Consider the following 15,350-nt stretch of genomic DNA (forward strand, 5'->3'; position numbering starts at 1 on the left):
GATGATGATAAAGAAAGTAGGAAACAAATATTAAAATAGTAAATGGAAACGGATTATTTTGCAAATTTGGATATTTACATACCCTTTAATATCTTTTATCCTTTCCTTTGACAAGAAAATATTTAACAAATATTTTTCATTTGATTTTCATAGCGAGAAGAAAAACAGTTAGAAGCCGCTTTAGATACAATCACACAGAGAATTTCTGATTTGAAAAATTGTATTCACAGTTTTCTGATGAAAATAGAACATGAATATGCTTCGATGTCATGGTGAGTAATATAATTTTTCCAGTTTTCTCTTTTTAAAGGAAAATGGAGCTTATGGCTGTTATTTAACCACAAGTCAGCCCTGATCAAACTGACTTATCAAGAATGTTCCAGTTGTGATTATCCCATAATTTTATTTATATCTATAATTGCACTATTTAATGTATCCAGTGTGACCAATAAGATGGAGGAGAAGAAAATATGAGTGTTGCAGGAGAAATTCAGTGGTGTAATGTCAGGCAAATTACACTGAAACACTTTGCATAGTGTCATGTTAAATGATGCAATGTGATTTAAGTCCTGGTAATATAATATCATAATCATCATCATCATCGTTTAACGCCCGCTTTCCATTCTAGCATGGGTTGGACAATTTGACTGAGGACTGGCGAATCAGATGGCTGTGCCAGGCTCCAATCTGATCTGGCAGAGTTTCTACAGCTGATGCCCTTCCTAATGCCAACCACTCCGAGGGTGTAGTGGGTGCTTTTAAAGTGCTACCAACACAAGGGCCAGTCTGGTGGTACTGGCAACGGCCACGCTCGAAAATGGTTTTTTTTTATGTGCCACCTGCACAAGAGTCAGTCCAGCAGCATTGGCAACAACCTCGCTCGAATGTTTTGTTCACATGCTACCAGCACAAGTGCTAATGAGGCGACGCTGACAACGATCACGCTCAAATGGTGCTCTTTACGTGTCAGACAGCTGCTCTGGCAGTGATCCTGCTTGGATGGAGCTGTTAGCGCTCCACTGGCATGGGTGCCAGTCATCAAATTTGGTTCAATTTCGATTTCACTTGCCCCAACAGGTCTTCGCAAGCAGAGTTTAGTGTCCAGTGAAGGGAGGTTGGCATGGGTGCCAGTCGACGAATTTGGTTCGATTTTCGAATTCAATTTCAATTTTGATTTCACTTGCCTCAACAGGTCTTCGCAAGTAGAGTTTTGTGTCCAAAGAAGCAAAGGTATGCATAAGTGGGCTGGCTACATTCTGGTAAAGGCCATGGGTTATGGTCTCACTTGTTCTGTCGAGTCTTCTCACGCACAGCATATTTCCAAAGGTCTTGGTTGCTAGTCATTGCCTCTGTGAGGCCTAATGTTCGAAGATCATGCTTCACCACTTCATCCCAGGTTTTCCTCTTCACCACCTCTTCCACAGGTTCCCTCAACTGCTAGGGTGTGGCACTTTTTCACACAGCTATCTTCATCCATTCTCGCCACATGACCATACCAGCGCAATCGTCTCTCTTGCACACCATAACTGATGCTTCTTAGGTCTAACCTTTCTCTCAAGGTACTTACACTCTGTTGAGTATGTACACTGACATTACACATCCATCGGAGAATACTGGCTTCATTCCTTGCAAACTTGCGCATGTCCTCAGCAGTCACGGCCCATGTTTCACTGCCATGTAGCATGGCTGTTCGTACACATGCGTCATACAGTCTGCCTTTTACTCTGAGCGAGAGGCCCTTTGTCACCAGCAGAGGTAAGAGCTCTCTGAACTTTGCCCAGGCTATTCTTACTCTAGCAGTTACACTTTCAGCACACCCACCCCCACTACTGACTTGGTCACCTAGGTAATGGAAGCAATCAACTACTTCTAGTTTTTCTCCCTGGAATGTAGCAGAAGTTGTTCTCTGCGCATTTTCAGTGTTTATTGCTCCTGAGCATCTGCCACATACAAAACCTATCTTCCTAGTTAGCCTTCCTTTGATATTGCTGCACCTCTTATGTGTCCATAGCTTACACTGGCTACAGCTTATAGAGTTTCTACCTATGCCTTTTCTCCAGATTGAACAGGGCCATCTACCTGAAGGGGTTTGTGGTTTGTCTACCTTCCTACTTATTAGGACTTTGGTTTTAGCTAGGTTGGGTAAATAAAAATCAGGATAACGAACATCAATAAATTTGAAGACAATATAAAATTGACTGCAGCATTTATTCCAACACTAAATGGAAATACAGCAACTAGCATAACGTGAAAAATCTGTCAAATACATTACATAGTTTCAAAGTGTTTCTTGAAAATGAAGATGAACATTGGAAAAAAATGCTAAGCATTGCATCAAGAAATTCCTGCTACAGTTTTGCCCTTGCTGAAGCTACAAAGTGGAATAAACTGCTCTCATGTCAATCCAAACTCACCTCCCTAAGGAATAACCGGGGGGGGGGGGAAGCTTCCCTTAAATATCTGATGTAGGGACACTTGGCTAGTCTATCACATTAAGGGGTGGACAGCCCATGTAAAGCTAAATGGACTTGACCATCACATGATGAGCCAAAATGGGTATCTAAAAGTAAAGAGGCAAAATGCAGATATCTAAAGGTAAAGAACAATCATGCTTCTGCTACACACCTTTCATAGTGTCTGGTACTTTATGTAGTTGATATTAGTCAAATAAGGAAATAATTTTATATTGTTGCAAGTTAAATAAACACTTTGACTTTAGGTTTTAGAGAGGAGATTGAAGAAAAATAGCACAATATAATTGGATAGCAATAAAGTTGTGTTGTGGTAAGAGAGAGAGAGAGAGAGGGAGAGCAGGTGATAGTAATGGATGTGGATGATGATAACAGTGGTAAATATCAATGAAGTGTCACTTGGGGTAGAGATGGTTAGCAGAAAAGGGTGATGTTATTGAGTGCCGAATACAAACATATCCATTTCCATTCCTTTTTACTTGGGAATTGTTGTGGAAGAGAGGAGTTGAGACATAAAGTGATAAAGTGGGATGGTGAGAGAGAAGCAAAGTTGGGATGAAAGGTAGATTCAATATGAACAGTGACCTTATTTCACAGGTGATGTGGTACAGTGAATAGATTAGTGATAAATAAAGAACAAAGGGAGACTTAATAGGAATATATTTAACAAGAGACCTAGTTATATATACCCCAACCTTCATCACCACCATCATTAATTTAATGACCATTTTGTTATGTTGGCATTAGTGGGAAAGTCCTCTCCAGTATCACAAGTCTCCTATTATGATTTTTTTTTTGTTGTCTCTTTCATGTTCAGTTTTTTCATTACTTTGTTTCCATGTCTTCCTACATCTCCAATATTTCTGAACAGGTTTCAACTTTGCTTTTTCTTTTTCTTCTCTCTTTTTCCAGGCCAAATGCACTTGATAATTTTGCCTTGCTCTCAGGACAGCTGAATTCATTGACACGATTATTAAAAAGTGAAAAAATCCCACCTTTGAAGAATTATGTCTTACTACCACTTGCTCTTTCTCCAGATAAAGATCCAGAACTTGAAGTAACTTTTTAATGTTTCTAAATATTTGAAAGCAACTGTTCATCAAATATATGAATCTATAGTCTTGATTGATAGCTTCTTTCTTTTAATGTTATTTTTAACCCTCTGTTCTGAAAATTTATTTCAAAATTTTACAAATGCCATACAAGAAATGTTTTGAACTCTGTTGTGAACATGTATGAAATACACTCTTGTAATTTAAACTAGTCATATCTAGCCCAAATATTTTACCAGTAGGTGTGATCCAGTCTCTCATACCTACCCTGCAATGTTATTCTAAAAATAAACAGTGACATCTTCAAAGTCTTGAAGCTACAAGATACCACATGATTAATTTTTTAAAAATGTGGATAAATAAGCATTACATTTAATAAATTAATCTGAATGCTAAAGGGTTAGTTTGATTTGTAGAATAATCACAAATTTGAAGGGATTTAATAAAAAACTAATTTCTTCATTATTAAGCTGTTGCTTGAACATAAACATGAACACAAGGTTCTTACATCGATTATGCTGGAAAATTTTAATTTAAACATGGATTTTATAAAGCAAAATGCTTCATATCATAGAAGGAAAAAAATAAATGCAGGTTAATTAACTTTTAGCACTATCCGACTCGTGGCCGATGCCAGCACCGCCTCGACTGGCTTCCGTGCCGGTGGCACATAAAATACACCAATCCGACCGTGGCCGTTGCCAGCCTCACCTGGCACCTGTGCAGGTGGCACGTAAAAAGCACCCACTACACTCACGGAGTGGTTGGCGTTAGGAAGGGCATCCAGCTGTAGAAACATTGCCAGATTAGACTGCAGCCTTCTGGCTGCCCAGATCCCCGGTCGAACCGTCCAACCCATGCTAGCATGGAGAACGGACGTTAAACGATGATGATGATGATGGAGTTCTGTGATGCATGTAACCTTTTAATCTGCAACACTAACTTCAGGAAGCCAGACAGCCACCTGATAACCTATCAATCAGGTGACTCTGCTAGCCAGATTGATTTCCTCTTCACTAGACAGCGGGACGCAGGGTTGCTCTTAAATACAATGACCCTCCCGGGTGAAGAATGTACCCCCCCCCAGCAAAGACTAGTCATTACTGACTTTAGACTCAAGGCCAGAAGGATGCCAAGTGGCAGACCATTCCAGAAAAGAAGGATTTGGAAGCTAAAGAATCTTCCATAGGGTCAGAGATTTAAGGACATCCTCATAAGAAATTTGATGAGAGGAAGGAGGAGCTACAGACCTCGGACATAGAAGGTAGCTGGAAATTCCTATTGAACAGCTTACTGAGTGGCACAGACCAGGTCTGCAGATGGGTCAAAGTTCCTTCCAGATCTAGAGTAACGCATAAGAGGTGCAGCAACATCAAAGGAAGATTAACCGGGAAGATAGCTTTCATGTGCAGCAGATGCACAGGGGCAATAAACACCAAAGACGCTCAGAAAATAGATTCCATCACATGCCAGTGGGAGAAACTAGATGTAGTTGATAGCTTCTGCTACCTAGGTGACCAAGTCTGTTGTGGGGGTGGATGCGCTGAGAGTGTTACCACTAGAATATGAATAGCTTGGGCAAAGTTCAGAAAGCTTCTACCCCTACTGGTGACAAAAGACCTCTCACTCAGTGTAAAAGGTAGATTGTACAATGCATGTGTGCAAACTGCCATGCTTCATGGCAGTGAAACATGGGCCGTGACTGCTGAAGACATGCGTAGGCTTGAAAGAAATGAAGCTAGCATGATCTGCTGGATGTGTAATTTGAGTGTACACACATGTCAGAGTGTAAGCGCCCTGAGAGAAATGTTGGATATAAGAAGCATCAGATGTGGCATGCAAGAGAGATGTTTGTGTTGGTATGGTCATGTACTACGGATGGATGAGGAGAGCTGTACCCTTCCTATTGACAATCCTCACCTGTTTCCAAGCAAAGTAATATTTCTCCATAGCCAGACATGTTTTCCATGGAAAGCTGGAAACAAACAATGTTGCTTATATGACAGTGATGCTCATTTACAACCATCACATGATGTCAAGACAAGGGTATATGCAAATACACACACACACACACACACACAGTATGTAGGTACTAAATATAAACACTTCATCCAAACATAAATTTTCTGTCTGCAGAATTTCTAGAAAGAAATTTCTTATATGTCTATCTAACTTGTAAAACTTTGTAATGTCTATTAGCAAATGAAACACATGTAAGCATGACTATACGGTTGGATAGAAATTGCTCAGCAATATAAGAGTTTGTAACTTTTTTTTTCTGTTTTGTCTTTTGTAGAAACTAACTGAAGGCCGATTAATGATTTTCAATCATGAAGTTGTTCCTGTATACCTACGAACCAAACCAGAACCTGAAGTTGAAGAGAAGTTCAATGAACTTACCTGTCGGTTAGGCCCTAGCAGCCATGATACAACACAGGTAAGATGAGAGCATGGTTGTTTTTGAAAAATAATGTTTTCTTTCTTTTTTTTCTTGTTTGTGTTTAGTATCAGTTTCTTTAAGAAATATACTTACTATATCTGTTCTTGTGTAAGTCACACTATTTTATATTTGATTTAAAAAAAAAAAAAACTGGGGTGCAACTCAGACATAGGGCAAAGCTAAAACTATGTAGGGAAAAAATTTTGTTCCAGGATTTAACTCTAAATTAGGGAGGCAACTTATTCACAAGAAAATTTGGTAACTTGTATTAATATATAATTACTACAGTTAAGGCAGGAAGCTGGCAGAATCATTAGTACACTAGTCAAAATACTTAATGGTATTTCACCCGTCTTTATATTCTGAGTTCATATTCCGCCAAAGGCGACTTTGTCTTTCATCCTTTTGGGTCAAGAAAATAAGTACCAGTTGAGCACTAGGGTCGATGTAATAAGCTTCATCCCTCCCCCAATATTGCTGGCTTTGTGCCAAAATCTGAAACTAATATATAATTACTACAGTTAACTAGTACTAGCTACGTAGATCCCAGGCTTCATGAATAGGACTTCAATGCAATTTGCTTGACACAGAAAGAGCTGCAAACTCTAACCTCAAATATATTACTAATACATCATCAATTTTATGCCTTTGAAATCTACTGGCATTGTCATGATTAGAAACTTAAATGGACTGGACATTTTCTCAAAACCTGTAAGAGTTTTTACAATTGAGTAGCTGATCGCAGCTTTGTGTTTTCAGTGAAGATACAATCAAGTTTAATCTAACTTTTCATTCCAGCATATCAACAATTAGATCATATAAAATACATTTACTTAAATTGTCTCCTGTCATCTTATGACAAACATTCCTAGCAATAAAATACCAATTCTCAATACATCAACAAAGGAACTTCTACATTGTATTATGACTTGGTAACAATAGCAGCCAAATTCCCTTCAGATCATACATTACCATCTTAAAATGGAAGGATACACTGGACAGTAGTTCTAGAAACATTGTCTGAAAAGATGATGTTATGATCATAGCTGGTTCATTTTCATTATAGATTTACTTCAGTAGGGCTGTCCTGGGGCAAAACCACAACAACATCAATTATATTCCAATCTTTCTTGTGGTTTTAAACATTATTGCGCCTGATACGGAATCCTTGACATAAGTCAACATATTTTAGCTGTAAATCATTTTAACTTGCTTCAATAGTTTTGAGAAGCAGGTAAGATTTCCAATCAAAGGAATGTAAATTAGTGTACCATAACAGATAATAACTAACTTAATTTCAACTTTTTTTTTTCTAGCTTGTCCATATCTTTTTTGATGCTTTATCATGGCATGAAATTTGGTTTCTTTAGATTCTCTATTACTACTAACCCTACAATATATATATTTATATCCATATATATATATATACATATATATATAACAAAACAGGAAATTGGAAATTTTTTGATATTATTATTTTCTGTTCTCACTGTTGAATTGAAATCGAAATCAAATTCGATGACTGGCATCTGTGTTAGTGGAGCGCTAAGAGTACCAAACGAGTGAGATCGTTGCCAGAGCAACAAGCTAGCCTCCGTGCCGATGGCACATTAAAAACGCCGTTCGAGCGTGATCGTTACCTGCGTCGCCTTACTAGCACGTGCTGGTGGCATGTGAAAAAACATTTGAGCGAGGTCGTTGCCAGTGCCGCCAACCACTCTGAGTGTAGAGGGTGCTTTTTACATGCCACCGGCACTGGTATCACAACTACAATTTCCATTTGATTTTCATTTTGATGTTGATGTATGTGACTCAGTAGGTCTCCTCAAGTACGGCATGTCGCCCTGCGACCCAAGGTGCTTTTGAGTGGGCTGGTTATGCGAAACTGGTGTAGGATAAAGCTGTGAACTCACTTTATTTGCCGGGTCTTCTCAGTCACAGAGGGTGTTTGTATTTAAGAACAACCCTGCATCTCGCTGTCTGGTGAGGATGAAATCAATCTGGCTAGCAGAGTCACCTGATTGATAGGTTATCAGATGGCTGTCTGGTTTCCTGAAGTTAGTGTTGCAGGTTAAAAGGTTATGTGCATCACAGAATTCCAGTAGCCTAGTTCCCTCATCATTTTGGGAACAAATACCATGGCCTCCGTGTACCCCAGTGAAGGTACCAGATTGCTGCCCAACATGCTCATTAAAATCTCCAGCCACAAAGATGATATCATTGCCACTCCTCTTTGAAGTAGCATGTAGAAGGGTATCATAAAAATGGTCCTTCTGATCATCTGGTTGGCCCTCTTATGGAGCGTAGGCAGAGATAATTGAAGCTGTGCTGTTTTGTAGGACTAGCCTGAGCTTAAGTGTTGTCAAGGTATGTGGTAGTGACCACATACCTTGACAACCTCTATAACTTTATCTACCCATTTCTCTGCAAGGAGTATGTTTACACTCCCACTCCATCCATGTTACCTTGCCAGAAGATTTTATACCTATGTGCTTTGCCTGTGAGGACCCTAGCTGAAGCTCCTCTCCATCTTACCTCTTGTATACAGCATCTCTACAATCTCGCTAAACCTACCTTTACATATATATATGTATGTATGTATATATATATATATATATATATATATATATACACATATATATACACGTGTGTGTATGTATATATATATCTATTTATGTATATATATATATATATCATTTAGCGTCCGCTTTCCATGCTAGCATGATATATATGTGTGTGTGTGTATATATCTATACGTATAAATTTGTCATGGGTAATTCTTTCTTGTCTTGGGATTCACGGTCAAACAGTTGGGTGGAATTGCATGAAAAATTACAGAGATGTGTAGAATGATCCGGTGGTGATGCTGGGCTTTGTATTTTTGCATAGCTCCCATGGTTACCAAGATAATCTACTATGATAATACTCTTGTGCTTATGAAAGAGAAAGGAAGGGGTGATATCATACTTGGTAGTGGGATGATGCAAATTGTACACTGAAAAAATAAATCAAACAGCGTTTCAATTCTGTGAATATATGTGTGTGTATGTAAAAGGAATGGAAGTGGAATGCTTCATCTTTGTTTGCTTAGTATTTGGGTTTATTTTGCGATTTGGTTGAATCTTGGTTGGTTTTTTTGTTGGTTTTGACAAAAATGAGTCATTGTAAAATTGTTTTTTTAATGTAAGTATGCCCAAACAAGTTGAATGCTTACACAGAGCAGGTTTTACAGCCACATCATCCAAACTGACCGGTGAAACCAGGCTTAGCTGCTAGTATATGTATATATGTGTATATATACATATACACATCATCATCATTTAACGTTCGTTGTCCATGCTGGCATGGGTTGGACAGTTTGACTGTGCTAGCATGCTGGAAGGCTGCAGCAGACTCCAGTCTGATTTGGCATGGTTTTCTATGGCTGGATGCCCATCCTAATGCCAACCACTCTGAGAGTGTAATGGGTGCTTTTATGTGTCACTGGTGCTGTTTGCATGACACCAAGGTGCAATTGCATGCCAATTTGCATGACTCCAATATCTGCCATGACTACGATTTTGTGTGGTTTGATGGGTTTTCTCAACACAACATAATACCAAAGGTCATAGACATTGCCTCCATGAGGCCCAATACTCGAACGAAACTCGGCCACTTTGCCTCCATGAGACCCAACACTCAAATGGAACTCAACCACTTTACCTCCATGAGGCCCAACACTCAAAAGGAACTTAGCGACTTTGCCTCCGTGAGGCCCAACACATGAAAGGAACTCAGCCACTTTGCTTCCATGAGGCCCAACGTTCAAAATATGTTCTTTATGTGCCACCAACACAGGTGCACTTGATCCAACCAAGCTCTCAATTCTGCATCAGTATTGAATGAAACTCTGCGCACAGCATTTGAAAGAAGTGGAAATCTAGGGGTGCCAAATCAGGAGAGTACAGTGGGTGTGGCAGCACTTCCCAGCCATGTGTTTGAATGGCTTCCTTGGTCATATTGGCGATATGTGGGCAGTTGTTGTCATGCAGCAGATGAACTCCATGCTGCCGATTAGGTCTTTTCTCTTGAGTCATTCCATCTGTTGAACATAGAGTTCCACATTGACTGTTAGGTTCCGTTCAAGCAATTCATAATGGATAATCCCTTCCCAGTCTCACCATACACAACATTGTTTTACATGGATAAAGATCTTGTTTCATGTACAGTGTCACTTGTTTACCAGGGCTAAGCCATTCCTTAGGCTGCTTCATATTGATGTACAGACACCATTTTTCGCCACCAGTAACGATTCAGTAAAAAAATTCGTTGCTTGTGTCCATGAGTTGAGCTGTGATGAGCAAGCAAACCAGCAGAGATTGTGGCTCGTTGATTTTTGTTGTTGTCACTTAAAGCATGCAGAACCTATGCTCTATACTTCTGAACCTTTCCTATTGAGTGAAGATGCTTCTCTATAGCAGTGTGGGAGCATTTCATTTTCTCTGCCAGTTCCCTTGTCGTTTGACAAGAATTTTCGTGCAAAAGTTGGTTTAATCGCTCTTCATCAAACTCAACTGGGTGGCCAGAACAAGGTGCATCTTTGAGGTGAAAATTTCCATTTTTGAACTTGGCATACCAATCATGAGCAGTTCTTTCAGCTATGGCACCCTCTCCATACACAGCACAAATATCGCGAGCAGCTTTTGCAGCATTAGAACCTTGATTAAAAGCAAAAAGAAGGAGGTGTCGAAAATGCTCGTTTTTCTTAACTTGACATTCCATTGAAATCCCAAGCCACAAAGATGAGATCATTGTCACTTGTCTTTGAGGTATGTATGTGTGTGTGTATGTATGTATGTATGTCAGCTCCTCCTTGTTTTCTAATTTTACTTTCTTCGGTCAAGAAATTCCAGTGGCATGGTTTTGATTAGGTTGGATCTTAACTTTCCAGGAAATGACCTACTCACTGTGGCCTTAAAGATATCCTCTACAGCACAGGTGATATGTGACATGCAGGATCAGACAACAAAACTGCTACAGACTGCCATCAGCCTATGTATTGCTTGGGCTGTACCTTCTTAACTAGCCCATCAAGCATTACCCTCTTCTGCCAATTCAGCCAGTAAGATCATATGTCTTCATCCATTTGTTCTACCATTGGAGATTTGGGCCTTTTTTTTTTTTTTTTTTTTTTTTCCCAGTTATTCTTCTCTAGATCTACTTAGGTCAGACCCTCTGTATATCAGAAGTTGAGGCCTTTCCCTGAACATGACTGATTGCCTTAGTGTATAAGAACTAATATCTGAGGGAAGGCTATATATTATGCATCATTTAATGAAGGGTGCTAAGAGTACTACTATACAGCCTTTGAGCATATATATATATATATATATATATATATATATATAACAATAATTGTGTTCTTCAGATAGAAAGGGGAGTAAATATATTTAAATGGAATTCTTATGTGAATTAATGGAAAGTAAAATAAAAATCAAAAAGTAGTTTTGAAAGCCTCAGATTATTGAATATAATAATAATAATACTAAATAGCAAATATATTTTTTCATTAGCTGGAATACTTGACATATACAAGGTACTGGGAATAAATATCTAAGATAATAGAAAAAAGGCTATTGGAAAAGTATGTGTATTATATACACCTGTTTTTTTTTTTTTTTTTTTTTTTTTTAACTGGTAGAAAGTTAGCAATAAAGTTTTGCAAGTTTATGTAAAAGGTACTTAGTGCTCATAATTATCATCGTTTAACATCTGCCTTCCATGCTGGCATGGGTGGGACAGTTTGACAAGAGCTGGCCTGACAAAAGCTTGCACCAGACTTCTGCAACTGTTTTGACAGAATTTTTACAGCTGGATGCCCTTCTTAACACCAGCCACTCACACAAAGTGGACTTAGTGCTTCTTACATGGCACAAGCACAGGCAAGGTAGTTTTGACAAGGTTTTTACAGCTGGATGCCCTTCCAAATGCTAACCAATTTACAGTGTGGACTGGGTGCTTTTATGTAGCACCTACACTGACAGGGTTACCAAGTACTTGCAAGACCAAAAAAATCTCTTCGAGTGGGTGATGTTGTGTCAGATGATGAAAGGTTATAGTGAGACAGAGAAACAGAAACAGGTGTCTTGTTGTAGAGGAGGTACAAGGTTACCCAGCTGGAGAGAGAAATCAGGAATGAAGGCAGAAATAGGTGTACTGCCACAAAGTAAATACATGGTACCCAACATGAGGGAAGTGCCGAACGAGAAGGAGAGAGAAAGTGGGAGACAGCAGGATAGAGATGGTGGCAAAGTGTCAGGCATACTCACAAGAGACAGGGATCAGAATATAGAGGGGATAGTTGTGTAAAGGAAGAGAGAGATATAGATGGTGGCAAATGCCAGGGCATATTGAGGTTCGAATGCCATAATATAAGTGGCAGGGTATCGCAAAGGAACTGTAATTAAAGAGTGCAGAAGGTGGGGGTGATTGGCTAAAACCTGGTTATAGAAAGTCAATGGGCTATTGGATAGCAATGATAAAGAGGAGCAGGGCCATGAGGACGGGACTAGGGAGTGAGAGTTAGGCATAGTGTATGAAGGAAGAAATGTGAGGAAGAGAAGAGATGTAGAGGTGTAGATTGGTTTGTTGGGGTGGGGTTGTGAAAAGTTTTCTTGTTACATTTGGGTGGAACAGACAGGTTGGGGGCTAGCAGATAGCAATGATACAGTGATACAGGGCATGTGGGTGGAACACCCAGGTCAGGGGCTAGCGGAGAGCAATGGCACAGGGCCAAGAGGACAGGATTGGAGAGTGGAAGGTAAGCATAGTGTAAGAAGAGGAAATGTAAGGAAGCAAGTGGATGGCAGACTTTGTAGAGCTTTGGACAAAATAGCTAGTGATAACTAGTTACATGTCTTCACACTCTGTGTTTAAATCCTACCCTTTAAGTCCACATTGATAAAACACTGGCATTAATATAATACACTTACTCTTGAAGGGTATACCACCACAAGGTCCTGTTTTGGTTGGGTATGGTGGCTTGTATACTTCAATGACTTTGTGAGCTATTCCAGCAGAACACAGACACCTGGTATGGCCTCCCATAGTGGACAGGTCAATGGATAATGGCCAGATTAATATGGACCATATCTTCCCAATAATTGATTTGCATAGAGTTAACACTCCTATCTAAAAAAAAAAGTTATAGAAGCATTAGCAACAATTTAGAACCATCGAGATCTGGGTGAGTAAGGCCTTCTCTCACAGAAACATGATGTAGTAAAGGAACCAATATCGTGCATTACATGTCAGGCCTTGAACCTGGAACCCATTAGAATGATGGAAGAGAGGATAGCCTAAAAATAACCGGAGGCAGGTTACTGAAGTAGAGCTAAAAAAAAAAGCAGAAATCAAACTGGAGAAGCTGAAAAAGACAGTCCAAAGTTGAGAACAGTGAAGAAATGTTGTCAATGGTCTACTCTCTATTGGGAATGAAGGGCTTAAATAAGTAGGATGATATATAGAAAATTGTCTCATTATTCCTGAATATTTAACTAAAGCCCTATTTTGATTCCTATTGCCGTAGATGTATTTATTTCTTTCCATATAACCCTTACTTGTCCAAACTGTGTAAATAAAACGAATGTTATTTCTTTACTGTATTTCTTTGCGGCAGCCGTACATGCTGTACAGCCAGGTAAGTTGTACTTATGTCCTATATGTTGTCTTAGTCATTGTCTGCTTGTGTCTTGTCTCCCATTCAACAGCAACAGGTCAACTATAAAACATTGACGTAAGTTGTTTAAAAAAAAGAAAAGAAAACCTCCTCTTGATCCAGACTTGCTGAACTAACATTACTCTCTCATATTGTGCATGCTTCTCAGATATTTGTACTGTTCTCTGTCCTCATTGTATCTTTCATTTCTTTCTTTATCTTCTTTGATGGTTTCTTATATTATGGCTAAAATGTTTCTCTAATTATACATTTCTATGTTAATAGAAGTCATTATGTGTCTTAACAGACACTTATGTAATTTCCCCATCCATATGTATGTGTGTGTATATATATATATATATATATATATGTATGTATATGTATATATTCATCTGTGTTATTTTACTTACAAATTATGTTGCATGACTTCCTTTATGAAAAATCATTTCTCAACTCTCTGCAAGCCTTTATAAGATTTTATCTTTATGCAAATTTCCTTATAGTTTATTGCTTAACATTATTATTGTTTTGGCCTTATTGCTCAGATACAGAGAACATCTATTAAAGTGAGAACATTTTGACAATTCTAAAAATATTATTGCTTTCCTCGACACTTGGTCAAGTTGAGATTGCAGCATTATTAGTCTTAATAGCAACAGAAAATCAAAATATTTTTTATTAGATTATTGACTATGATACAATGATTTATTCATTCATATATGTGTCCTTAGTTATTATTGTCAGAACATTTTGGCCATTGTATTCTTAAGTCTGCTTCATGTAACTTCCATATTCAGTAATGTTCTCAGAATTTCAAACTGAATCTTTTATTAAATCTACAGAGTTGGATCATTTTCTTGCTATTGTCTGTATCAAGAATAGTCTCCTTATTATATATCTTATTACCTCTGATACTACTAGTTCATTCCAATTGCACCAAAGTATTAATAGTTTGATTGACGCTGGGATTGAACTTATGCCCACTAGTTAAACTACTACATCTAAGATTTGACACTTATATTCACTAACCCATCAGGACACCGAAAAATAATATCACAATTTTTGCAAGGTATTTTAGGTTCTATGGTTGAAAATAAATCATATTCTCAGAAGAGGAAAAGTCTAACATTCAGAAGCTAAGATGTGCAACAAAACTCAAATTTTAATGCTGTTGCAACATCTTAGCTTGTGAATGTTTTAGCACTGGTAACATTCTAGTAGTCAACATTCTGAATGAGTCAAAATCTAAAGAGGCTAAGTTTGTGAATAGGGTGGGTGAGTAGTAATTTTTACTCTCAAGGCCTTATCTGTTTTATTGGTTATATGGCTCTGAAAATTACTAAATGATACATTTTCTGTTGATTTGAACTTTTGCAAAGAGCTTGATTCACACATCTTTCACAAGGTCCAGTCCTTGTTATGGTGTGATGGCTTGCATGCCTTAAAGACCCTGAATGCTATGCCAGCAGAGTGCAAGCTCTTGGTAGAGCTTCCCATGCTGGAAAGGTCAAAGGATAGTGGTCAGATTAATATGAAACCCTTCTCCCCAAAGGTAAAACTGGGGTTGCATAGACCCCCTACCTAGAAAAAAGGCTAAGTTAAAGAAACAATAAAAGACGACTGAGAGTCAAGAATAATAGAGAAAAATCATTAATGACTTTTTTTTTAATAAGAAAGTCCCCAAACAAAGC

At 38.5% G+C, this 15,350-nt stretch overlaps 1 protein-coding gene across 2 annotated transcripts in view; it reads left to right on the forward strand.

Annotated features, from left to right (window-relative positions):
* The window catches only part of LOC115219877 (mediator of RNA polymerase II transcription subunit 8), a 28,156-nt gene that overhangs the window by 4,225 nt on the left and 8,581 nt on the right, over positions 1-15,350 (forward strand). Inside the window, exons 2-5 of one of the 2 annotated variants that reach the window (XM_029790176.2) lie at positions 154-272; positions 3,384-3,528; positions 5,820-5,960; positions 13,621-13,641. In XM_029790176.2, coding sequence (XP_029646036.1) covers positions 154-272; positions 3,384-3,528; positions 5,820-5,960; positions 13,621-13,641 — 426 coding nt within the window. The remainder of the gene's footprint in view (positions 1-153; positions 273-3,383; positions 3,529-5,819; positions 5,961-13,620; positions 13,642-15,350) is intronic. The other variant, XM_029790177.2, reaches the window with a different exon arrangement.

The sequence above is a fragment of the Octopus sinensis genome, linkage group LG15, assembly GCF_006345805.1.
Source record: "Octopus sinensis linkage group LG15, ASM634580v1, whole genome shotgun sequence".
Taxonomy (NCBI): Eukaryota; Metazoa; Mollusca; class Cephalopoda; order Octopoda; family Octopodidae; genus Octopus; species Octopus sinensis.